At 33.9% G+C, this 27,188-nt stretch overlaps 1 protein-coding gene across 1 annotated transcript; it reads left to right on the forward strand.

Moving 5' to 3' along the window:
- The first annotated feature begins 15,520 nt into the window (after window positions 1-15,520).
- On the forward strand, window positions 15,521-19,103 carry LOC112771213 (uncharacterized). The gene is made up of 7 exons (XM_025815880.3): window positions 15,521-16,416; window positions 16,811-16,951; window positions 17,050-17,163; window positions 17,272-17,445; window positions 17,636-17,751; window positions 18,599-18,668; window positions 18,814-19,103. The coding sequence occupies exons 1-7, from the start codon at window positions 15,919-15,921 to the stop codon at window positions 18,817-18,819; spliced, it is 1,119 nt and encodes a 372-aa protein (XP_025671665.1). The 5' UTR covers window positions 15,521-15,918; the 3' UTR covers window positions 18,820-19,103.
- Window positions 19,104-27,188: the final 8,085 nt, after the last annotated feature.

Genomic DNA, 27,188 nt, shown 5'->3' on the forward strand with positions numbered 1-27,188 from the left:
GGGAGCAGAGATGGTGGGAGTGCCAGAAGAGGGAGCGTTGACGGAGGCATTGCGAGCACTGATGATGTTCTTCAGAGTGCTGGGGCTCTTTGTGGTGTGCCATCAGTGTTTAGAATGAGGCATGAGACTTATTTGCTAGTGAGAAGCACAAAAGGGTTTAGGATTTCGAAGAAAGATTTTTGAAAGAGTTTCAGAGTGTGCAATAATGTAACTCATCATATCTGAACTAAACCTTTTTTGGAACCTTTTGACCATACTTTTGAAGCGTGTCAAAAGAGTTACAAGAAACATCCATGCTTTTAAAACGTCACTAGAACGAAACCATGTAGTCACGCTTCAAAAGCAAGCATGTTTCTCTCTATGGCCACGCTTTTGAAGCATGACAAAAAAAAAAGCATGGCAAAATCCCTATTCAATTGTCACCTTTATAAAAGTGTTGCCGCCATTGACTTCTTTCACCACACTTTTAAAGCGTGGCAAGAAAAAATGTGCCAAATCTCTAATCAATCACCATCCTCATAAAAGCGTGACCATTGACCCCTTTTGGCCACGCTTTTAAAGCGTGGCAAGAAAAAAGCGTGGCCACAGGTCTTTTTTTCTTGTATTGCAAGTTTTGAACCTGCGTACAACACTTTAAAGCTGCATTTACTTAAAGGCATGAGACACTGAAACAGAAATATAGAGATACAAAATTATGTTTGACAAATTAGATATAGACAAAAACATTCTATCTAGAAACATTAATAAGAGATACAATTTATTTTTTATTTTTTTCATTATTCTTATTAATTTTTTATAATTATATTTTTATCATTATATTTTTAAATTTTTTTTGTATGAAAAAAATGAAAATAAATTAAATTTTTAAAATTTATTTTAATTTATCACTCAACAAAATATAAAAATATTTATTAATTTTTATCTTGCCTTTTTTCCCATAATCAAAATCCGCCTAAAAGACACCAAAATATCTCATTAAGCTAAAGCCTCACTGGTTGAATATTTTTTTTTAATATTGGGCTTCGGTGTGTAATCAAAATAAATGACCAAACTCTTGTGTATTACACCGATGTGGGAAGCGCCCAAAAACGGCGTCAATTTGGCGATGCCGTTTTTTCAAAAAACGGCACTGACGTGTTGGTCAATTCGGTAGAATTGTCTGGAGAGTCAACACGTGTCACACTCCTTTTTCTCCCATCCACCCATGACCCAGTTGTTTTCTTACCTGTGACCAACACTCCTTTCACGGTTTCACCCCTTATTTCTCCTTCTTCATATCAAAGCATCAAACCTTTCATTTTCACAACTTTAAAGCACCGAACCTGTAACACCCTAATTACCCTAAGCCTTACCTCGGGTCGTAAAGCAAAGCTTAATCAGAGGTTACAACAGTTCTAAAACTTATACATATAATATATAGAAAGAATTAATATAGTCTAGAAGCCCAATGAATGAAATAGCTCAAAAATAGGAGTTGAAAAGTGCAAAACGTACTCACGAAGCTACTAACTTAAAGCACAAGATATAGATATAATATAACAAAATAATAGAGTATAATAGTGTAAAGACCTAGCCTCGGCTCGCGGAGTTTAAGCTGACTAGCTATATACATACCATACAGAAATCTGACAGCAAACACAGCTTATACAAGTTTCCTCTCTCAAAGATAAGCCTCTAGGCAAAGGAAAATACAAAAGTGAGAGATATATATAAAATAAATCAAAAGACTCCAAAAAGCATCATAATCCTCCGCTTCTGTCACCATCCAAGCAACTCACCGAGGTGGGTTACGACCTGCATCTGAAAAGCAACAACAGAATATGGTATGAGAACCGGAGGTTCTTAGTATGGTAACAGTGCCTAGTGATATAAGATATAAGACCCCGGGATGCCAAAGGCAATCCTAGACTTCATATCCATCACAAGATTCATCTTAAGGCATAACTTAAAACATTGAGAAAATAACTTAAACCATAACGTAATAAAGGGGTAATCTAATCTTAAGGGATTTTCTATTCTAACAGTTCTTCACTATCCCACAGCCTTCACCAACCTATCCTCCGTGCGATCCCATCGCCACCGCCTTCCGAACCTCCTCAATCTTAGTAGAAAATACAAATAATATCAATGCAAGTAAAACACAGGTAGAAGTATATAAGGCAAGTAATTCAAGTAAGCAATTAGGCATGTTATATAAATTGGCATACAATTACAAGTCGGCAAAGCAAACAAACAAATAGAAGATGCATGATGAATGCCACTCCTATTGGCTGTGATATCACATTGTCGGTTCAACTACCAACCCGACACATCTCCATGGAGATGTCGCCCTTCGGAATCATAATTGGGAACCTCCGAGATATGGTGCTCGGATCACCGTCCAGGGTTTTGTGCCTGCACACTCTAGTGATCCGAAGGGATGCGAGTGGGATAATCTTGCCACAAACCACACATCTCAATGTAAGCGAGATTAACCACCGTCCTTACGCCGTCGCTGTTACCTCAACAGGCGAGATTAACCACCGTCCCTGCTGGGCGCATAGCGTCTCATAATCTCAATATAAAACAGTGATACAGTGGTTTTCGGAAAAACATTTTCAATACATCAATGATTCATCATTGCACATTCGAGCCCTTGACTCATCTCAACCACTGTCAAATCACATTTCCATTTCCGAACTCATCAGTTCATCCGTTCTCAATTCATACCAGTCTTCCTTCACACTCCACCAAACCCATCCTCAATACACCAGAAACCTAAGCCTACGTTCTCTAATTTTTCAAAACAATATCAAACTAAATCTCTTCAATTCTTTCCCATGTTTTAATGTCCAAAATTAAGCCCAAGAGTCTTAAAATGGTGTCATAGAAGCTTACAAGCTTGTTGAGAAGGTGAAATAGTTGAAAATAAAGTTTAAGTTTGAAAAACAGGGCATGTGCGTACACAAAGGTGTGTGTGCGCACGCCCAGGAGAAGTTTTAAAAAGTGTGCGTACGCATAGAGGTGTGCGTACGCACAAGTATCAAATTTCATAATTATGTTCGCTCGCACAAGGTGTGCTAGCGCCCTCAACAGACTGCGCTTCCCAACGTGTGCGTGCGCACAGGTTGTAAAATTCCATTGGTAATGTGCGCGCACAGGTTGTGCTAGCGCTCTAAACAGAAGCCTTTCCCTTGTGTGTGCAGACGCACAAGGCTGTGCGTACGCACAAGTTCAAAAAATCACAGGGGTGTGCATGCGCACAAGGCTGTGCGTGCGCACATACCAGAAATCAATTCTGCAACTTTGCAGAATTTCAGATTTTGACACCAACCTTTGAATGATCATAACTTCCTCTACAAAAATCTAAATTTTACAAACTTTATATCAATTTGAAGATTTTTCAATGAACGTTAATTCTAAATAACTGTCAACAAATTTTGAAAATCGAAGCACAAGTTATGACCCGTCAAAGTTCACTAAAAACCAGCTTTTACCAAAACTCACATGAATTTCAATTTACCAACTTTCACAACCCAAACTAACCAAAACCACATTAACTCTATCTCATATCAGATTTTACCATTTTCCATACCTCAATTTACCACTCCACCTTATGATATCATTAATTCTCATTATCAAATACATGGTAATACACTCATATTTTCACCAACACATTAATCAAATATCATTTCACCCTTACCAATCATCATTATAACCAATTTCAATCTCAATCTCTAATATCATGCTATCAACATCAACATTTCAATTTTTCAACATTCCAAATCATCAAATCCTCATACATTATCATACAACACTCCCATCAACATAGCCAAAGCTCATTAATTCATCATTCATCATTCATCATATCTCAACAAAACAAACAAACCAATTTAATTCAAACCTATCCTATGGGTCACTAGCCTAAGTGTCCATGAATATTATATATTACATAGAGAAAACCGAAACCATACCTTGGCCGATTCTCAATATGTGCCAAAACTCAAATTGAGTGTAAAATGAGCTTTCCACCACAAGCAAGCCACCAATTCTAGGAGTGTTCATGGTTTGGTTAATCCAAAAACCAAACCAGTTTTTTGGTTAACCAAAAATATAGTATTGGTTAATTAACCAAATTGGTTTTTCATGATGAAACTGGTTATTAACCGGTTAGTGAATTTCAAAACCGATTTTTAACCGGTTATTAAAATAAAAACTGGTTTTTAAAAAATAACCGGTTTTTATATAAAAAACCAGTTTTTCTACTAGAAAACCGGTTTTTGTACCAAAAAACCGGTTTTTGTACCAAAAAATCGGTTTTTGTACTAAAAAAAATTGGTTTTTATACCATAAAATTGGTTTTTACATGTAAAAATATATTTTTACACAAAAATTAATATTTTTACATATAAAACCCAAATTTTTACACAAAAAACCGGTTTTTGGGAAAATTGGTTTTTATACCATAAAATTGGTTTTTACATGTAAAAATAGATTTTTACACAAAAATTAATATTTTTACATACAAAAATCCAAAATTTTAAACCTTTTTTTAATTGAATTTTTTTAATCTAATTTTTTTCTTTCTAAATGATACGAGTAACATTTGTAAATAATGAAGTCCCTTCCATTGCTTTCGTTCCTTTTTCTTTCTTATCTCTTTTCAATATTTTCTATAAATAATTTTTTCTCTTTCTCTCTCTCTCTCCTCTTCTCTTTCTTTTCTCTCTCTCTCTCTCCCCCATTTTTCTCTCTCCTCCTCTCTTTCTCTTCTCTCTCCCCCTCATCTCTATCTCTCTCTCTCTCTCTCCCCTTCCCCCTCTTTCTCCCCCTCCCCTTTCGTTCTCTCTATCCTTCTCTCCCTCTCTCTCCCCATGCTCTCTCTCCCCCTCCCTCTTTCTCTCTCCCTTCCTCTCCCTCTCTCCTTCTCTCTCCCCTCTTCTCTTTTCTCTCTATCCTTCTCTTTTTCTGTCTCTCTCTCCTTCTCTCTCCTCATCCCCTCTCTCTCCCCTCTCTCTTTCTCTCTCTTTGTCCTTTTTCTGTCTTTGCTTCTCTCTCTCTTATCCTTCTTCTCTCTTCTTATCTCTCTCCTTTTTTTCTTTCTCCTCCTCTATCTTCGCCTTCTCTCTCTTCTCTCTCGCTTTAGAGAGAAGAGGAGAAAAAAGATAGAAGAGGGATATAGATTGAGAGAAGGTTGAGAGAGAAAGAGAAAAGAGAGAGTAAGAAAAGAAAGAGGAGAATGAGAGAAAATGAAGAGAGGAAGAGGAGGAGAGAGAGAAAGAAGAAAAGGAAAGAGAGATGAGTGAGAGAGAGAAAGAGAGAAAAGAAAAAAGAGAGAGAGAGAAAGAGATGGGAGGTAAAGGAGAGAGAGAGAGAGAGGAAGGAGAGGGGAGAGAGAGAGAAAGAGAGAGAGAAAGAGAGAGAGAAGGGAAAAGAGAGGAGAAAGTAGAGAGATATGGGAGAGAGAGAGAGAAGGAGAGGAGAGGAGAGAGAGGAAGAGAGAGAGAGGAGGGGGAGAAAGAGGGCAAGGAAAGAGAGAGAGAGAGAGAGAGAGAGAGAGAGAGGAAGTGATAGAGCGGAGAGAAGGAGAGAGAGATAGAGAGAGAAGGAGAGAAAGAGAGAGGGAGAGAGAGAAAGAGGGAAGGGGAGAGAGAGAGAGAGAAGGATAGAGAGACAAGGGAGCGAGAAAGAAAGACGAGGTGGAGAGAGAGAGAGAAAGAGAGAGAGAGGGAGGGAGGGGAGAGAGAGAGGAGGAAGAGGGGAGAGAGAGAGAGAGAGAGAGAGAGAGAGAGAAAGAGAGGAAGATAGGGAAAGAGAGAGATAGGGGAGAGAGAGGAGGAGAGAAAGAGGGAGAGAGAAGCGGAGAGAGAAGGAAAGAAGAGAGGAGATAAAGAGAAAAATGAGTTAGAGAGAGAAGGGAGAGAGAGGGGGGAAAGAAAGGGGAGAGAGGGAAAAGGGAGAGAAATAGGGGAAAAGAAGAGAGAGAGAAGGGGATAGAGAATAGAGAGAGAGAGAGAGAGAATAGGGAGAGAGAAAAGGAGAGGAGGAGAAAGAGGAAAATGAGAGAGAGAGAGAGAGAGAGAGGAGGGAGAGTAGGGAAAAAGAGAGATAGGAGGAGAGAGAGAGAGAGAGAGAGAGAGAGAGAGAGAGAGAGAAAGAAGGGAGGGAGAGAGAGAAAGAGAGAGTAAGGGGGAGAGGGAGGGAGAGAGAAAGGGAGAGGAAGGGTGAGAGAGAGAGAGAAAGAGTATGTAATTTGGTTTTGAAATTAAGTTTTGATTTTAATTTGGTTTTGGTTTTAGTTAACCGGTTAAAAACCGGTTTTTTTTAATTTGGTTTTGGTTAACCAATTCTAAAAAATATGGATATGGTTTTTAAATTGTTCCATTAAACTGGTTAACCAAAATGTGGTTATGGTTTTTTAACCGGTTAACCACATTTTGGTTTTTTTATGAACACCCCTAACCAATTCAACTCCAACAAGCACCAACAATCACCAATAAGCTCCAATATTCAAGCTAATACCACACATTTTATATAAATCAAAACCTAATACTCACAATTACCATTTTACTAGAGTTCTTGAGAATCTTACCTTATCCACTAAAATTTTGGGCTAGAACCCAACATTTTTTCACTAAGGATAGCACCTAAACAACCAAAACACAAGGTTTTCTCAAAATCATCACTCATCAAACTCGAATTCCTTAGGGCAGCAGCAAGGAAGGGAAATTTAGAGAAACTTACCACAAAGCTTAGATAGAAGTGACGGGTTCGGCGAGAGCTTTGCGTAGCCGCTGACGACACGCGAATCGGAGCACCGTAGCTCGAGATCTTGCGGAATGAAGTGAGAAGTGAATAGTATTTTCCCTTCTTCTTTCTCTCTTCTCATGCAGCTGGTGTGTTTGTGTTTTGAGAGTGTTTATAGCTGATGGGTTCACTTAATGAACCTATATATATGTTGGGCTTGGGCCCAACTTGGGCCCGGTCCAACCCGTTAGCATTTTTAGCCCGTTTGGCCCAATTTTGGGCCAAATCTTTAAAATTAACGCCCGGTTTTTTACTTTAATTATTTTTCTAAGGTTTTTTACTGTTTTGAGTTTTTCTCGCACAGTACCAGGCATACTTGAACCGGTTCAACCAGTTCGACTGCCGGTTTGCGATTTTTCCCAGTTTTTCGCTGAAAATACATTTTCTGACTCAGAAAAATCTACTGAGTCCAAAAATTATATTTAAATCCTCAAAATCTCATTCTAAATTTTTGGAACCTAATTTGGGCAATATTAATTAACTAATTAGGCGGTTAATTAGTCGCGGCTCTTACAGAACCCACACTCGTGGCAGCATTATCTTCTAAGTTTATACACTCATTCCTTTGAACAAAACCACCAAATACCAATACAGGTTGTCTGTACAAAACATTTATTATTCTCTTCAATACTTGGTTATTTATACTTTGACAAAGTACACTCTTAAATGCTTCATATGTTATTCCAAGAGAAACAACAATAACATATGAATTCTCACCTACAAAACTTACATATGAATTCTCACCTACAAAACTTACACCTTCATGTATTTGAGATAAAATTTGACCATTATAGTATATTTTTAAATTAACATAGTCCTCCATTTTATACACTCAAACAATTTTATTCTCACTCAAAATACAAAACTCAGAAAATAGACAAACACGTAACTCAGGAAGAAGGTAAGAAGAATACCCTACTATACCATCGCTAAACCACTAAATCTATCAAATGTAGTAAGCATCCCCTTTTTTCATTTTATAGTTAGTTTAATAAATTTTTAGTATTTATCCATTTTGGTCCTCAAAGAATTTTGGACCAAACACTTTAATCCTCAACTAAAATTAATTATTCAATTGGTTCTTAACAATTAACTCCGTCATCACTTAGGTCCTTTGCTCCGTCAACTCTAACGGAGGACAAAATAGTCCCTAGAAACTCTAACAGGGGACAAAATAGTCTCTGACCTCCTTTATTCAGAAACGACACTGTTTTCCTCCAATTTTCATCATATCTCACATAACACTAATAGTCTAACACTGTAACTTCAAGTTACACAATGCACACTCTGCAACTTCAATGTTCACAAGAAGAAAAATCCTCAACTTGTTCTCAACAAATTCATACTCAGGAAATTAATGACTATGTCTCTCAAGTACTTGTCGTCTTTGATAGATCCCATGAATCTAGACAGCAAGTCTTATTTGTTAAGACCCGTCGTCGTTGCCGCCATCTCCCTTCTCCTTTCCCCTATCATCTCCATGACCACATTGTCCACCAATCCAATCACTTCCTTCATCTTATTCTCCGAACCAATGTTTAGTAATTGCTTCAGTTTCTATATGAGTGGCAACGACGACATTGCTCATTGTACTGATAGCTTGGATGCAAGGTCGAAACTGTTTGCCAACTTGGACTCCAGAAAAGAAGGAATGAAGCACTCGGGATCCATTCCAAATGAGAATTTGCATATGATGTCGAAAGAGAATCTTCTCATGATGTCCTAGTGTCCAACAATCTATATTGCTTGCCGGAGAATGGAGAAAGGTGTGCCCTTGGGGTAGTTGTGGAACTTGGTCTTGAGGATGTGGTGGACGTTTTCGGGGTTAGAGGTAATGCTATTATCGAGGACGTGGAGGTGGATGCTTATGGTGGGTGAAATGCGGAGGAGGTGGGTGTACCAGCCACAGACATTTAGGAAGTGTGTGGTTCATGATATGTTAAGGTAGGTGAACATGCGTGGTAGTTATACCATGACTTAATCTTTGAGCTGAATAGGAGGAAGGAAAAGATGGAAAAGAAGACTGTGAAGGTGAAGAAGGAGAGTATGAATGTTAGGGTTATGCGAGATATGATGAAAATTGGGAAAGAACAGTGTCGTTTTCGAACAAAGGGGCCAGAGATCATTTTGTGCCCTGTTAGAGTTGTCAAGGATCATTGTCTCCTGTTAGAATTGTCAGGGACCATTTTATCTTTCGCTAGAGTTGACGGAGTCAAGGATCTAAGTAACCGACGAAATTAATTGTTAAAGACTAATTGAGTAATTAATTTTAGTTGGAGACTAAATTGTTTAGTACAAATTTTTTTGAGGACCAAAATGAATAAATACTTATAATTTTTTTAATATACATAATACAAAACAGCACTAATGTATTCAGAATACGGCACTATTGTTTTACTTTTCCTAACAAAATGGCAACTATGTTTTATTCAGAATTTTTATTCAGAATTTTTTATTTTTAATATTGGAGTGGTAGTGATGTTTTTTTAAAATGTGGATTGTTGGGGTGTTATACTCAAATGTGGAATCGTTTAATTAGAGAAGCAGAAATCGGACCGTCCGATTTATTAGAGGTATAGAAATCGGACCGTCCGATTTCTAGAGGTACACAAATCGAACCGTCCGATTTGTAGAGGTACAGAAATCGGACCGTCCGATTTATGGGAGGTACACAAATCGGACCGTCCGATTTGTGGTAAAAAAAAAAATTTAGGTACAGAAATCGGACCCTCCAATTTGTGTACTTCTACAGTTTTAAAAAACACCAAAAATTACAATATTAAGGTATATCACCACTTTTACTTCCATAACAAAAAAAATTTGCCTCAAAAATAACATGAGAAAACACCCAAATAATCCGAATAACACAAAAAATTGAGCCTCACCTGTTCCGATTTTCATTTTTGTTGCCAATGATTATTCAGTATTTTCTTTTACGCAGTTGGCCTGGTCTTAAATTATTATTGGGCTATTTCACAAAATTAAAAACGAGGATCTACTGTTGTTGCAAGCATTAAACACCGAGAAAATATTGATTTTATTTTTATTTTTATATATGTTTAGCCATAACCTTAAAAATTTGAATGGCTGGCTGGTGTCAAGCTTGGTCAACAGAAAATGATCTTATCATTTGATAGTACTCTGAAGAAAGTTATGATTTTGTTTTGTTCTACAATCTTCGAGTTCAAGTGAGTTGTTTCTATTCTAGTGTAGTCTACGCTGACACAGCGACACGTTGGATCAAAGCTTAATGACCTATTTATGATGATGAATTGATGATGTTACATGCACTGTGTCTCCCATTGGTTACTGTATTTTACATGGCGGAATCGTCGCTGGACTTATCCAGAGATTCTGACTCTTCCTAGGAGTAACTTTACAAAATATATATATATTAAAATTTATTATTATTTTTAAATATTAATTTAATTATTTAATTATTTTATAATTTATCAAAAGGAATTTATAACAATATTATTATTAAAAAATATAACATCTTTTTATTATTATTGTGTATATAATAGTTCATTAATCAATGACAATAACAAATCTTTAAATAACATTTTTTAATTTGTAACAAATTATCTATCGAGTTGAAGGGTCCAATGGATAAAAAAAATAAAACCTCCTTTCATCCAAAATAAATAACCGTTAATTTGAATTAGAATTGACACTTGTGAAAATTAATGTATCTAAATATACTTTAAATAATATTAATTGCTATTTTCATTTGTGTAACTTTATTATATCTAAAGAATTTAGATTTTTTTAAAATAAAAATAGATAAAATGATAAAATAAAAAGTTAATTACTATTAATTTTATAATTTTTATAAAATATATATTTTATTATTTTAATTTAAAAATTATTAACTTCTTATTTTATTATTTTATTAATTTTTTTATTCTAAAAAAATCTTAATTCATATCTAAAAAATCAAATAAAAAATTTATAAAAATTAAAAACATAATATTAAATTTATATAAAATCTTGGAAATACCTTCGTATGCAGTCGGGAGACCCAACTAGAATGAATTTTTTTTATACGAAAATATTATTATTATTTTTGTTAGAAATAGAGAAGTATTTAGTGTAATAGCAAATAACTGGACATGTTAAGTAGGGCAGAGACAACACGTGGAGATGTACTGACTCAACATTTGGAGAGCGTGTTTCCAACAAGCGTACACATGTCGCAAAATGATTCATGGGTGTTACAATACGCAACCTGTGTGTTGGGTGTTCGACCTATATAAGGCGAAGTTCATTACTATTTTGTTGCGAAGAAAAAAGTTGTTTGAGTATGTTTATGGTGTGATGGAAGGTACCTCAAATTTGGTGGTGTATTAAAATGGTGGAATTATAAAAAATGCTCATGAGGGAGTGAGATTTGCACGTGAGAATCTGCTATAAAGATGCGTGGAACATGCTGCCCCCAACTGTAAGTGTGGATCCGCTGAAAATTGCGAAGCTGTGATAGATACTATTCGCATGGGTATAGGCTATCGACTTATCCGCAAAGAGGGTTGAACTCAGCAAACAGAAGATGTGATACCTGACGTATCTCTACATAGAGTCCAAAGTGTCCAATGGCTCTCTGTCTCTAATATGACGAACCCATGCCAACTTTATATAAGATTTGGAAGAATTATTCACAACGGATTTACACCGAAAATCGCAATGCTCTGGTTGACCAAGAAGTTATGACTACTATTTGTCGAGCTGCTCACATTCTCTCTATCAACCAGTAAGCCAAATATATGTGCCACGTCTTCCAATATGTCAGTAACCTCATCCAACGACAATACGAAGGTGTGAGTGCTTGGTCTCCACCTATCTTTTCACGAGAGCAGTTAGTAAGAAGGAATGTCCTCTAATCTCTCCAATTCTCGAGACGTGGTAGAATCCCATTGTTCATAAAGCGTCATCTACCTTCGAATTTCACGTCTCCGGTGGAACAAGTTTACAAACCATAAAATTTCTGTTAGGCTGCTACAACAAAAATATATTTATTAATTAAATATATTTATTAGTTTAAATAAATACAAATTAAAATAAAAAATATTATATTATACTATTTATTTACTAGTTTAAATACACAAAAATTAAAATAAAAAATTATTCATTAATATGTATATTATTTATTACTTTTAATAAAGATAAAAAATATAATAATATTATTATCCTCAAATAATTATTATAACAAAACCAAAGAAAATTATTTTTTATATTTATATTATTTATTTATTTTCGTAAAGATCAAATATTTATTAATATTTTTATTATTCAGAGTTAAGTAAATACAAATTAAAATTAAAATATATTATGACAACAAAAAATTAAAATATAAGAACAAAGATTCGAAAAAATATAGTTATTAATATTTAAATTATTTATTAATTTTAAAGGAAATAATAATATTATAACCAAAAATTCAAAAAAAATCATATATTTATATTTATATATATTTTTTATTTTATTAATTAAAAATATAAAATAAAAATAATATTATAATAGAAAAATAAAAATATTATCCAAAATAAATTTATTGTTTAATATTTAAATTATTTATTAAATTTAATAATTATAAATTCAAATAACATAATAATTTTAAATCCAAGTAAAAATAATAATACTAAAATAAATATTATACTAACATTAAAAATAATATTAATTAAAATTAATAAATTTTGAATACAATAAATTAACAAAAATAATCAACTTACATATATAGGATGGTCTAAATAATTGATAATACAAATATTCTCCACGTATAAGTCATTATTCCAAATAAGTCTATACAAATTACCTGTCACTATCTAACCAACTTTTCAATTAGTGCGCAAATATATAATTGCCTTTTTTGAAAGGATTTCGTTTCCGTTTTTGAATTTTTTTTAAACATTTTTTATCTACGTTCTCTTCCATCTCTGCGTTTCTCTTTGTTCGTTCTCTACGTTTTTGAAATCAAGCTCTAAAATTAGTTTTGAACAGTTATCTCGTTGTTAAAGACAATGAATAATTCAAGTTAAGATTGTCAATTGAACTAGAACAAAGTTGATTATTGTTTTAAATTCAATCAAGTGGTTGAGGTGTGGTTCGATTCTAGTTAATGTTTTTGTTAGTAGTTTATGATTCTGTATGCGAATAATGTTGTTTTTGTTTGTGAAAATTGTTATTCATTGTTGATGGTTTGAATTAAATGTAACGTAAGAGTTCTGCATTAAAGAAAATATTTTTCTATATTTACAGCAAATTTCGATGTAACACGAAGATATTTAAGTGTATTGTTTAAAAATTTTCGGTGTATGTGTGCTGATAAGTTCTAAATAATTTAAAATTCTTCTTCTCTCTCCTCCTCATCTTCTGCTGCGTCTTCTTCTTCTTTTTTTTCATTATCATCATCATCTTTTTTTTCTTATTTTATCTTCTCAAGTTTTTTCATGTTTTACTCTCTTAACAAGAATAAAAACAAAAAAATCAAATAAAAAAAGAAGAAATACATAATGCTACAAAATTACTTAGAAAATGATGAACTTATATTCATTCAACTAAAAGAAAGAAAAAAAAAAGAAAAGAAGAAGAAGAAAAAAATGCAGTATTAGAGAAAATATTTTTTTTTATATTTTCAACAAATTTCGGTATAATACAAAGATATTTAAGTGTATTGTTTAAGAATTTTCGGTGTATATGTGCTGATAAGTTCTACATACTTCAAAACTCTTCCTCTTCCTTCTCGTGATCTTCTTCTCCTTCTTCTTCTTATTTCATTTTCTCATAATTCTTTTCGAATTCAACTTCGCAACTTCCTTCACTTTTTGTGACAATTTTGAGAGATTTTTATTCTTGTTTGAATTTTTAGTGTTGCAGTTTTGATTGAGGGAGAAGAACCATTTGCGTTATTCAAGAGTTAGGGAAGCGCATATTTACACGCAATCTAAATTGAAAATTATTTTTGTTGAATTTGGACCAACTTGTATGAATTTGTATACCAAAAAGACTTGTATGTGTAGTAACCCTCACTCATTCTTCACTCTCTACATGCAAGAAAGAAGGGGAGAGGAGAAGGGAAGAGTTGAGCTTAATTTAAAGAGATTGTAATTCTGTATCGTGTATTCCCAAAACAAGGAGTTGTTCTCTGCATGTAAACACTATCAACATGTCTTTCATGTTGCAAAAGTTGCTGAAATTTCTACGATAAATATCTGACTAAAACTCCAAAAATTTTTTACAAAAGCTAAGGTAAAACACGCCTCTGCGTGTTGCTCCGACGATGACACCTGTTCTACGCTATGACAAATTTTTGACGATGCTGCAGTAATACGTCCTCTACATGTTATGTCTGTCTTTTTCTATTCTACAAAATATCCCAATTATTAATATTGGACAAATATACCACTTTTTTTCATATGAAAAATAATTTTCCACCCAACTGGAATTTTTTTATTTAAATTAAAAAAATATAATATTTACCGATTTAAATAAACGTATAAGTATTTACCAAAATACGTTTCTAGTCACATCTCGGATATAGTGGGAGAACTAAAAAACGAACATATCTCGGGTGCACTGATCCCGTTCTGTGATACGAGGTCTGAGAGTCATATCCCAAGTACACCCGAGATATGAATAAGAGCACATCTCGGATACACTGCATCCGAAATATGCTTATATTTTGATATAGACCAGTGCATCCGAGATACGTGTGAGGATACAGGACGGAGGCACTGCATCCGAGATATAGTCAAGATGCGATATACTTATGATATAAATAAAATAGCATAACAAATAAAAAAAAATTACGTAACTAATTAAATTTGTGTTAACGTAACTTTTTAAATTCTTCCAAGAGAATTTATTAAATATTTTAATATAAGAATTCTTTTAAATACCGTTATATATAAAATTTAAGAGCATATCAGTACTTTTATATCCTATTTATTTCTATTAGAAATTTAAAAATAAATTAATAAGCACATATAGATTAATATATTTGTTTCTATTATTATATTATCTTTGTTTTCATTGAAATTTTTGTTAAAAAAATTTTATTTTTAAATTTAACATGAAATAGTATTTATCTTATTATAAGTATAAAAAATAAAAATAAATAAATAAAAAAATTTAACATTAATAAATATTAATATATAATATATTTTTTAAAACTAACCAAGCTTAATTAATTAGCTAAAATTTAATTGTCTAAACATAAGTGAAATTATTAGGTTTTTTCAAAAATTGGTTAAGATAAAAAAAATATTATCTACCTATTAATATTCTTTAAATGGATAATATATCAAATTAATTTTAAAAACATATATAAAATATAATATTTAATTATTTTTAAAATAAAGAAAAGAAACTTTTTCAATTAATTTTTATTATTTTAAATTCATATACTTTTCAATTTTTATATATCTCGGATGCAGTACTCCCATCCTGCATCTTTGCAGGTATTTCGGATGCATTGATCCAATCAGAATATAAACATATTTCGAATGCAGTGTATCCGAAATGCGCTTATGTTCATATCTTGGATGCACCGAAATATGACTTTCAGATTCCGTATCACAAAATGGGATCCGTGCACTCAAGATGTGACTATTTTTTAGTTTCCTCAACTATATTCGAGATGTGACTAAAAACATATTTTAGTAAATATTTACATATTTATTTAAATTAATAAATATTATATTTTTTAATTTAAATAAAAAAAATCCACCCAACTGTGTCGTTTTTTTTTTTTTTTTTTTTCTGGCAGGGTATATTAATTAATTATTCTGATATCAAATGGATCCACCTTTTTCATGTGGACGCCATTCACCGATGAGTAATAACAACGTATTCTCCAATCACCAGACCATAAATTCTCATGAATCACACCCCATTGTATAATCCTACACCCCTTCAATCCCAACCAATCACACACTTCAGCTCAAACCACGAAACATAGCAATAACCAATAGTGACACAACACTCTCAAATCCGCACCAAACCTCCTAAACACGCGACACACAGGATCACCAAAAACACTATTAAACGCACGCGTTTCACAGTACCCCGAACTCGGAGAAGAAAGTTGCCGGCGAAACTTGGAGCTGAGCTCGGTTGACTCGGCCTCCCAACTCAGCCATGGCTTCGGTTCACAGCGCCATCCCAACCCGCAGTTTCCTCTCACCGGTTTCCAAATCGAAATCGAAATCATTGGCCGCCACCAAGCTGCAGAGCTTCCCGGCGTCGAGATTCTCCGGGAATCCAATTTTCTCGGGAAACGAAAGGAGGATTTTGGCGGCGGTGAATTCGTCGGTGGAGGAAGTAGACGTGATATCGGTGCAGAGCGGCGACATTACGGACCAGCAGGAGGGCGGAGCAGCTGCGGCGAGCAGGGCGGAGGTGGAAGGCGGAGGCAGCGACGGCGAGTTGGCGACTCAGGTGAGTGGATTCGGAACGGGGGAGGGTTTGTTATCGTTGGAAGGGTTTTCTTCTGCTTCGACTTCTTCTTCAATTGGGAATGAGACTGAAGAGAGCATGGAGAAGCTTATGGATAGAACCATCAATGCAACTATTGTTCTCGCCGCCGGAACCTTCGCTATCACCAAGCTCCTCACCATTGATCATGATTACTGGCATGTAAGTAAACGCTGAAGCTGAAAGTTCAGTGTTTTTTGTTTGTTAATGCTTAGTATAGTATGTGCGTTTTGTTAAGTTGAAAATTTGGAAGAATAATAGAATTAGATTGTCTTTTTTATTTTGTAATGAAAACTTATGAGAATATAACAAGTGTAGTCCAAGTTCATCAAATGATCGAGTTAACTAGTTGATTCAAGTTTACTAAGTCCTACAAGTTTAGGTGAAATAACTTGAAGCAGTTGTTCTCTTTCAATTGAAATCGAAGGTTTTACTTTGGGATGAGTTTGGTTTCTTCTTGTGGAAATTTTGGAATTAAAATGACTTGTTGGATGTGAAGAACAACAAAGAAATGATTTTTTTTCTACCTGGACTCATGTTTTTGGATGCCATTTAGGGATGGACGCTTTTTGAGATACTACGGTATGCACCTCAGCATAATTGGTCTGCTTATGAGGAAGTTCTTAAGACGAATCCAGTTTTTGCAAAGATGGTGATCAGTGGTGTTGTTTATTCCATTGGGGACTGGATTGCACAGGTGAGTCTCTGTATAATTCATGTAAACGTGAGCCTTAATTTGGCCAAAGGGGCAACCCTCTTGGTAATGTTGGTTTAATCATTTGGCAATGATTGTAGTGCTTTGAAGGAAAACCTATTTTTGAGTTTGACCGAGCTAGGATGTTCAGATCAGGGCTTGTTGGGTTTACTCTGCATGGCTCTCTTTCTCATTACTATTATCAGTTTTGTGAGGTAAACCATGATGCCGTATCTTGTAATTTGTGATTTGATGGTTCAATTGCTAACTTTCATGGTAATGATACACTGATAAATGGCTATTCTCATTTTTATCCAAACCAGGAGCTATTTCCTTACAAAGAATGGTGGGTGGTTCCTGCCAAAGTTGCATTTGATCAAACAGCGTGGTCTGCAGTTTGGAACAGCATTTATTATACCGTAGTTGCATTATTGCGTCTTGACTCTCCTATCAGCATTTTTAACGAATTGAAGGCAACCTTTTTCCCCATGCTGACTGTAAGAGAAACTTCTCCTCTTTCCTCTTTCATATGTTGCATTGAAAACATTTCTTATGTTCATTTTGGTGAACTAATTTTTTATTCTAACCGGTTCCTGCTATGATTATTAACTTTAGAATTAGAAATATAAGAAACTTGATTTTTCAATGTTTGTTCTAATTCATTCTTAAATTTATTTTCTTACAAAGGCTGGGTGGAAGCTGTGGCCATTTGCTCATCTCATCACTTATGGTGTAATTCCAGTTGAGCAAAGACTTCTTTGGGTGGATTGTGTAGAGCTCATTTGGGTGACCATACTTTCAACGTATGTCGACATCTATTTAATTTGAATAGCTGATTATTATTTATTAAAATTTGAACATCAATTTTTCCTGCCATGCATTTTTGAATTTTCATTCATGAATGTTGTTAGGACAAAATTTGATGAAACTAAGATGGATGATGTCGTTCCTTTTTTGGTTTTGCTAAGTGCTAACTAGTTGGGGGCACTCCTTTAGGATGCAAAAGTGGAAGATTTTTAAAGTTTTCATAAATTTAATGCTATTGGAAACTTGTTTTTTTTTCCATAAAAATCTTCCACTTGTGCATCCTCAAAGAGAGCTCTAGAGTGCTCTTTAAAAAGACGACTTCTTTCCCATTTTATTTTAGGGGAATATTTTTTATATAGAAGTTTCCGTATGCTACAATTGATATAATAAAAAGCATTATGGTGGAAGTGAACTAGTGGTACCTGCCACATCATTTTCCCAAATATTCATACCTCTGGCCTTGTTTTAAAGTTCGCTTCACTGGTCCAACAGTTAGGTCTGAAAGTTTAATCCCAGAAAATTCACCTTTATTCTGTCACTGCTTGTTCATGAGAAACTGTGTTGGTAGTTTATCTGAGGCTGATTAACCATAGCTATCCAAAATGGAAAAGTCTAGGGGACCAGCAACTTTATTAAATTCTAGCTAGTATGTAACCAGCAAAGAAAAGTGAACCATTGGATGAAATCTGTCACCAATCTCATACCATTAAAATCATCATTGATGGCTATTTGATGGCTACAAATGCCCCCTAGCACTCCTTAAAACATTTTCAGCTTCTCCTGCATTCTTATTCATGTAAAAGTCTTTGCAATTGTTCTAACATTAATGTTTGCGTTCAATAGTTATTCAAATGAAAAATCAGAAGCAAGGAACTCAGAGTCCGAGGTACCTGCAGAAGTGAAATCAATCGAGGTACGTGATAAATTGATACTTCTTATGTGCCCATAATTAATTAAATTTGCTAAAATATAAGAGATATGGTTTTATTGGTACATAGTCTACCTTCATCCGATTATCTGGAATTTCTTTTTATTAACCTTTTTCTTATATTTACCAGGACTAATTTAGAATGCATGTGATCTGAAAACATTGGGAGAAAATGACTTTGCTCAATCAGATTTGAGAGTTGAGTAGAGTTCAGGGCCTGGGACCTTGTAATATGGAAATGAATTTATAACGCAGAATGTGGGAAATGCTCATTATGTATGTATATATATCTTGTATCTCTTGGAAAATTCGTCTTTGTTAGGCAACACAATAATTCTGTAAGCATTATATTTTCAGTGTAACTGACTAACTGTGGATAAAATTTATGAATAGAGAAGTGAACAGTCTTGTATGTGATAAGTTGACTGAGAAGCATCGAGCAGCCGTACATCTAAAACATAGTGTGTCTGAAAAATAAAATAAAGGAAAATGACAAATAGTTCATTGACTTTTTTTCTTGCGGATATTTTCGTTTTTAAAAATTGAAAAATACATTTACGTTCCTAACTCCTCCAAAACTTGGATAAATTTACCCTTGTTGAAGTGATGAGCTTCTGTTGTGCTGACCTGGCCGTTACAGAAGCACACGTGGCATGGGTTTAATTGTTTGTTTTCTTAGGGTTTCAATATATCTTTGAATGATATGGGGTTATAGGTATTACATAGAAGGATTAGAGTGTGTATGGAGGGCTCTTGGTGAAATTGCGTCGTTTTGGAATGGGAGGATGCATATGTTCTACGTTAGACTTTTCCCTTAGGATTAACGGAAGATTTTGAAAAGCTTAGGGACTAAATGTATTTTCTAATCTTTGAAAAAGAAAATGTCTGCGAAAAAATGTAAGAATTGTTGTAAAACAATTAAATAAATAAGAAAGATGTAAATATAAAATAAAATATGTAAATAGAAGACTCTAGCATTAATATAATTAGTTCAATAATAATTTGTATATATATATATATGTAAAGATAGAAAGAAGTATTAAAAGTAAAGAGAGAGAGAATTGCATTTGTTTTATTACTGTAAAGAGAGAGAGAAATAGAAATAGACTTTATAATATATGAAAGAAGAGAAAGGTAGGAATATTTGTTATTGCTGTGTTCAGATGGATGCAATGCATCCCCTATTTATACACATAAAATATCACCCTTTTTCAACCTTTATTAAGTACATTCTCTCTTGAGAATGTGAGCTTCACATGGAGAAATGGGCATCCACGTCCCATGCTTATTACAACACTCCCCCTTGGATGACAATTTTAGGATTATTGCCTCGTTAAAACCTTACTAAAGAAAAACCCAGTGGAAAAAAACCTTAGTGAAGGAAAAAGAGTACAATATCCTTTAATGATGGAGCTGCCTCATTAAAAACCTTGTCAAGAAAAACCCAATGGGAAAAAAAACTTGATCAAGGAAAAAAGAGTACAATCTCCCCCTCTTGCCGACATCATTTAATGTCTCGAAATCGGCGCATCCCAATCTCATGTACCAATCTTTCAAAGGAGGATTTTGGGAGTGACTTTGTAAATAAATCTGCCAGATTGTCACTTGAGCGGATCTGTTGCACATCAATTGTCCCTTGATTTTGAAGATCATGAATGAAGAAGAATTTGGGAGAAATATGCTTTGTTCTATCGTCTTTGATGTATCCGCTTTTAAGTTGAGCAATACATGCTGCATTATCTTCAACAGGATAGTTGAAGCTATCTTATGATCAATAAGTCCACATGATGACAGAATATATTGGATCAGACTCCTCAGCCAAAAACACTCGCGACTAGCTTCATGAATCGCCAGTATTTTGGCATGATTAGAGGATGTTGCAGCAATCGTCTGTTTCATGGACCTCCATGATATAGCTGTTCCACCATATGTAAACATGTATCCTGTTTGAGATCTTCCTTTATGTGGATCAGACAAGTATCTGGCATCTGCATAGCCAACTAGTTGTGACTTGGATCCATAGAGATAAAACAATCTCATATCAACCGTCCCATGAAAATATCGAAAGATTTATTTGATTCCACTCCAATGTCTTCTGGTTGGAGAGGAACTATATCTTGCTAGTAAATTCACAGCAAATAATATGTCAGGTTGCGTATTATTAGCAAGATACATTAGTGCTCCAATGACACTAAGATATGGTACTTCAGGACCAAGGATATCTTCATTCTCTTCTTTAGGACGGAATTGATCCTTTTCCACATCCAAAGATCTTACGATCATTGGGGTACTTAATGGATGTGACTTATTCATATAAAATCTCTTCAAGATCTTTTCTGTGTATGTTGTTTGATGAATAAAGATCCCACTTTTTATATGCTCGATCTGCAGGCCGAGACAAAATTTAGTTCTTCCAAGATCTTTCATCTCAAACTCTTCTTTTAGAGTTTTTATAATTGTTGGAATCTCTTCAGGAGTCCCAATGATATTTAAATCATCAACGTACACAGCAATTATAATGAATCCAGAAGCAGTTTTCTTTATGAAAACACAGGGGCAGATATCATCATCCATTTTTGGCCAGATACTCAGTAAGACGATTATACCACATTCGTCCAGATTGCTTTAGACCGTATAGAGATCTTTGCAATTTAACTGAGTATAATCCCTGTGAATATTCATTGGATGGTTTAGATATCTTTAGTCCTTCAGGGACTTTCATATAGATATCCCGATCTAATGAGCCGTATAAATAGGCTGTTACCACATCCATTAAATGCATATGCAGTTTATGATATGCAGATAAACTGACCAAATAACGCAATGTTATCGCATCCACTACAGGGGAATACGTTTCTTCAAAATCTATACCGGGCCTTTGTGAAAAACCTTGTGCCACAAGTTGGGCTTTATAGCGCACAACTTCATTTTTCTCATTTCGTTTTCTCACAAATACCCACCGGTATCCTACAGGTTTTACATCTTCTGGTGTACGGACTACAGGTCCGAAGACTTCACGTTTTGCAAGTGAGTCTAATTCAGCCTTCATGGCTTCTTTCTATTTTGGCCAATCATTCCTTTGTCGACATTCTTCGACTGATCTTGGCTCAAGATCCTTACTTTCATGCATGATATTCAATGCCACATTATATGCAAATATTTCATTGACAATTGTCTTATTTCGGTCCCATTTCTCTCCTGTAAAGACATAATTTATCGAGATCTCGTCATTTTCACAATTTTCAGGTACCTGAACGTCTTCTGGCATTATATCAGAATTTTGGACAACTGCAGGTATTTTTACTATGTCTTTTTCCACAGGAATATTTACCTCTTTTCTCTTTCAAAGATTTTTATCTTTGGAACTGACAGGCCTGCCGCGCTTCTGGCGTGTATTTGCTTCAGTGGCAATTTGTCCAACTGGACATCAATTCGAATTGGGGCATTTTTCGCCCTACCACGCTTCTGGCGTGAATTTGCTTCAGTGGCTACTTGTCCTACTGGGACATCAATTCGAATTGGAGCATTTTCCGCTGGTATATACGACTTGGTAATCCTCTTTGTATCGAAAAATGCATCAGGCAATTCATTTGCTATTCTTTGTAAATGTATAATCTTTTGAACTTCTAGTTCACATTGCCCTGATCGAGGATCTAAATGCATCAATGATGATGCATTCCAATTAAGTTCCTTTTCAGGAAGTTTATTCTCTCCCCCTAATGTTGGAAATTTTGATTCATCAAAATGACAATCCGCAAACCGGGCTTTAAACACATCACCAGTTTGTATCTCAAGATACCTCACTATAGAGGGAAAATCATATCCAACATATATCCCCAATTTTCTTTGGGGTCCCATTTTGGTGCGATTAGGTGGTGCAATGGGAACATATATTGCACACCCAAATATTCTTAAATGGGAAACATTTGGCTGCTGGCCAAAAGTTAATTGCATAGGAGAGAATTGATGATAACTCGTTGGCCTCAAACGAATAAGTGCTGCGGCATGTAAAACTGCATGCCCCTAAACCGAGGTTGGGAGATTTGTTCTCATAAGCAAGGGTCTAGCAATTAATTGGAGGCGCTTAATAAGTGATTCTGCTAACCCATTTTGTGTGTAAACATAAGCTACTGGATGTTCAACACTTATTCCATTAGCCATACAATAAGCATCAAAAGCTTGGGAAGTAAATTCACCAGCATTATCAAGACGAATTGCTTTGATTGGATTTTTTGGAAATTGTGCTTTTAATCGAATAATTTGAGCCAGTAATCTCGCAAACGCCAGGTTGCGAGAAGATAATAAGCACACATGTGACCATCTCGAAGATGCGTCTATTAGGACCATAAAATATCTAAAAGATCCACATGGTGGATGAATAGGTCCACATATATCACCTTGAATCCTTTCTAGGAATTCAGGGGACTCAAATCCAATCTTTACTGGTGATGGCCTTAAAATTAACTTTCCCTGAGAACACGCAGCACAACAAAATTCACTAGTTTTAAGAATCTTCTGGTTCTTTAGTGAATGTCCATGAGTTTTCAATAATTTTTCTCATCATGGTTGTTCCCGGATGACCCAATCGGTCGTGCCAAGTTATGAACTCATTTGGGCTAGTAAACTTCTGGTTTACAATGGCATGTGATTCAATTGCACTAATCTTGGTATAATACAACCCAGATGAAAGTGAGGGTAACTTTTCTAATATAACTTTTTATTTAAATCATGAGTTTTAATACATAAATACTCATGATTTTCCTCATTCATTGTTTCAATATGATATCCATTTCGGCGAATATCTTTGAAACTCAACAAGTTTCTCAGAGACTTGGTAGATAATAGTGCATTATTTATTATAAATTTTGTTCCTCCAGGAAACAAAATTATAGCTCTTCCGGAGCCTTCTATCACATTGCCTGAGCCAATAATAGTATTAACATATTCCTCTTTTGGCACAAGATGGGTAAAATATATATCACTTTTGAGAATAGAGTGCGAACTTGCACTATCCGCAAGGCAAATATCTTCAGAATATGTCCTTGCCATTTTTTTTCAAAAACAAATGATAATAATAAAATGAGTAGAAGTACATGCACAGTAAAATTATTCACCTGAATACTTAACAAACACATACATATATCAAACTATTCCATCATTGATCAAATGACCAATATTTCCTTCAGGGTCCTCAAAGAAATCAGATACATCATAATGAGTGGTGGAGTTCTCAGCATCATTTGAGACAAAATTTGTTTCCTTTCCTTTGTCGTCCTTTTTCAAAGATGCCTGGTAAAGATCGACTAGGTGCCTTGGGGTACGACAGGTACGTGACCAATGGCCCTTTCCACCACAACGGAAATACTTATCCTCTGTTGATTTATTCTGCCCGATATTCCTTTCTCTATCCCACTTCTGATGAGATCCTCTCTTTTGAACATAATTCTTTTTCCTTTCATAATTTTTCTTATTATTAAAACCTTGCCATTTACTTCTTTTGGGATAATTTGCCACATTTACTTCAGGAAATGGGGCAGCGCCAGCTGGGCGCGCTTCATGATTTTTCAATAACAACTCATTGTTGTGTTCAGCAACAAGAAGGCAAGAAATTAACTCAGAATATTTTTTAAACCCTTTCTCTCGATACTGCTGCTGCAGGAGCACATTCGAGGCATGGAAGGTTGAGAAAATTTTCTCTAACATATCGGGCTTGAGGAAGTATCACATGATTGTACCTTTCTTCAAGGTCTTTTTACAGATCTGCAGGATCTTTTAATGTGGGATATTAATTTTTCAATCATACGTCAAGATGACGACGAAGGAAAATCATGGCCTTGACTTTTATCCTTCTGGGATGTATTATTTTCAGCCTCAATGGTATCTTCAAGATCCATTGAATCAAGATGGATTTCAACATCTATATCCATGATAAATAATTATTTCCAAATATATCAAGAACATTATATTCAAGATGAAAGAGTTTCGACATAATAAAAATTTGTTACCTGGAGTCTTCCTAAAAATTTGATCAGAGTCTCGTGCTGATAACGTGTTGTAAAACAATTAAATAAATAAGGAAGATGTAAATATAAAATAAAATATGTAAATAGAAGACTCTAGCATTAATATAATTAGCTCAATAATAATTTGTATATATATATTAATATTATATGTTGTAATATGTATATATATGTAAAAATAGAAAGAAGTATTAAAAGTAAAGAGAGAGAATTGCATTTGTTTTATTACTGTAAAGAGAGAGAGAAATGGAAATAGACTTTATAATATATGAAAGAAGAGAAAGGTAGGAATATTTGTTATTGCTGTGTTCATATGGATGCAATGCATCTCCTATTTATACACATAAAATATCACCCTTTTTCAACCTTTATTAAATACATTTTCTCTTGAGAATGTGAGCTTCACATAGAGAAATAGGCATCCACGTCCCATACTTATCACAACAAGAATCTATTTGTTTTTTTTTTTTTAAATAAAATAGAATAATCTACGTATACGAACACAAACAGTCCAACAAAAGAGGCTGATAAGGAGGGAGAAGTTGGGCTGAGTAATCAGGGAAGAGAGAGAGAAGGAGCATTACAGGGGAATATACCCACCACCTTATAACTTCCGTCATTTCGTGTACTGTTTCGTTGAATTCTTTGATTATTCATTTATTGATGCATTTTTATTCTCTTACTTGATTAAATTGTGTTGCCTTGAGCTATTATTATATTAATTTGAATAAACTACCATTTTATCCCCCAAAAGATTTAATTTATATAAAAAATGATCTTTGAAAAAAAGAAATAATATTTTGGTTCTTTAAATAATTGCTTTCTTATTCCTCATTTCAAACTTCTAATGAGATGTGTTAACGGTTAACAAAAATAATCTTATTATAAATTTAAAATTAGTATAGAGGCTAAATTAAAAATTTTTAAAATATAAAAATCTAATTATAAATTTTAAAAAATATTTATAAACACTAATAGAATAATTTAACTTTAACAAAAATTTTAATTACGATCCTTTTTTTTTTTATACCAAAGGTAGGAGATTCGAACCCACAACCTCTTAATTAACTATGGAAAGACTATGTTATTTGAGTTATAATTCATTGGTTTTTTCTTTGGTTTACTTGAGAGGCTCAATAATGAAAAAGACACCAACTCAAAAAAAACTTAGTGTCGTGCTAACTCTTAAAATTATCAATTAAGATCATTTAAATGAACAAAAAGTTAATAGAATAATCAAGTGAGAGATTAATCATTTTAAAATTAAGATAAAAAACTCATATATGATCAAACTTATAAATTCAATTGTAATTAATCTTTTATTTTATCAATTTTCTCACTTTTAGAATATCTAAATTCTCTCTAATAATGTACTAAAATTACAATTAATTAATGTAAGGATCTCACTAGGGAGACAATAGACTATTGAGTTACAAAATAAACATCCCAAAAGTTTCGGCTGATGGGAAAAGATAATACTAATGATTATATATCTAATACTCCCTAAATTTCCATTGTACACATTGTATAAATATTTCATTGGCTACTCATACTTTCCCTTAATATAAATATTTCTCTCAACAACAATTCAAATCTTAAATATGAGAGAGTATAATGAAAAGTGAGAGATCACAATTGACACCATTCAATTTTTTTTTCACTGAAGAAGATCTACTCCCTACAATGTCAACTAAGTCGCACAATATTAGTAATCATAAAAAGAGTAACACTAATCATTGACATCAAAATGGAAGAAGATTATAGCAAGATACCGCATCTAAGAAACCATGATTGCATTAGTATTATTGTAAAGTTGAATAGTTGATAATCTATTGGTTCTCAAATTTTCATGTACACTTTTAATTTGAACGAAGTTGCGGTATTGATGGCGTGTGCATTTGTGATTTGGTGTGCTCTTCTATTAGCCCTTCAAATTGTGTATGTTGGAGGGAATGGGAACCAAGTATTGTATTGTCCACTATTCATGGTTTTGGTTCTCAGAAGGTGCATCCAATGAAAAACCACTATAATAATCGAGTGTTTCTAGTCTAATTAGGAATCAATTATTACTACAACTCAAGCCATATAATATACAAGAAAAACCAATTTTATTGCCTATCACAAGCTTTTGCTTTCAGTTGAGAGAATTTTCTATCTCAAATAAAGACCAAAATAAGCAAGGTTATTTTTTCTTATATCACTATGATTAATTTGATTGCTTTCTAAGAATAGAATATAAAGAATTGAAATTATCTATGGAAATGTGAATAAAAAAAAATGCTATGTGCAAGTACAAACAAAAAATTAGCTATTGTATATTTGTGTATAAATAAATGAAAAATGTTAAAAGACTATTGTTTTTTGCTATCTTATCTTTTTTTTAGAAACAAAATTTATTATACATATCTTTTTTGTAAGTTTGTTATGGTTATCTTTTTCTAACAGATTGATTCTGGTTGTTTTAAATTATTTTAAATTTAAAATT

Source organism: Arachis hypogaea, chromosome 18, assembly GCF_003086295.3.
Source record: "Arachis hypogaea cultivar Tifrunner chromosome 18, arahy.Tifrunner.gnm2.J5K5, whole genome shotgun sequence".
Lineage (NCBI taxonomy): Eukaryota > Viridiplantae > Streptophyta > Magnoliopsida > Fabales > Fabaceae > Arachis > Arachis hypogaea.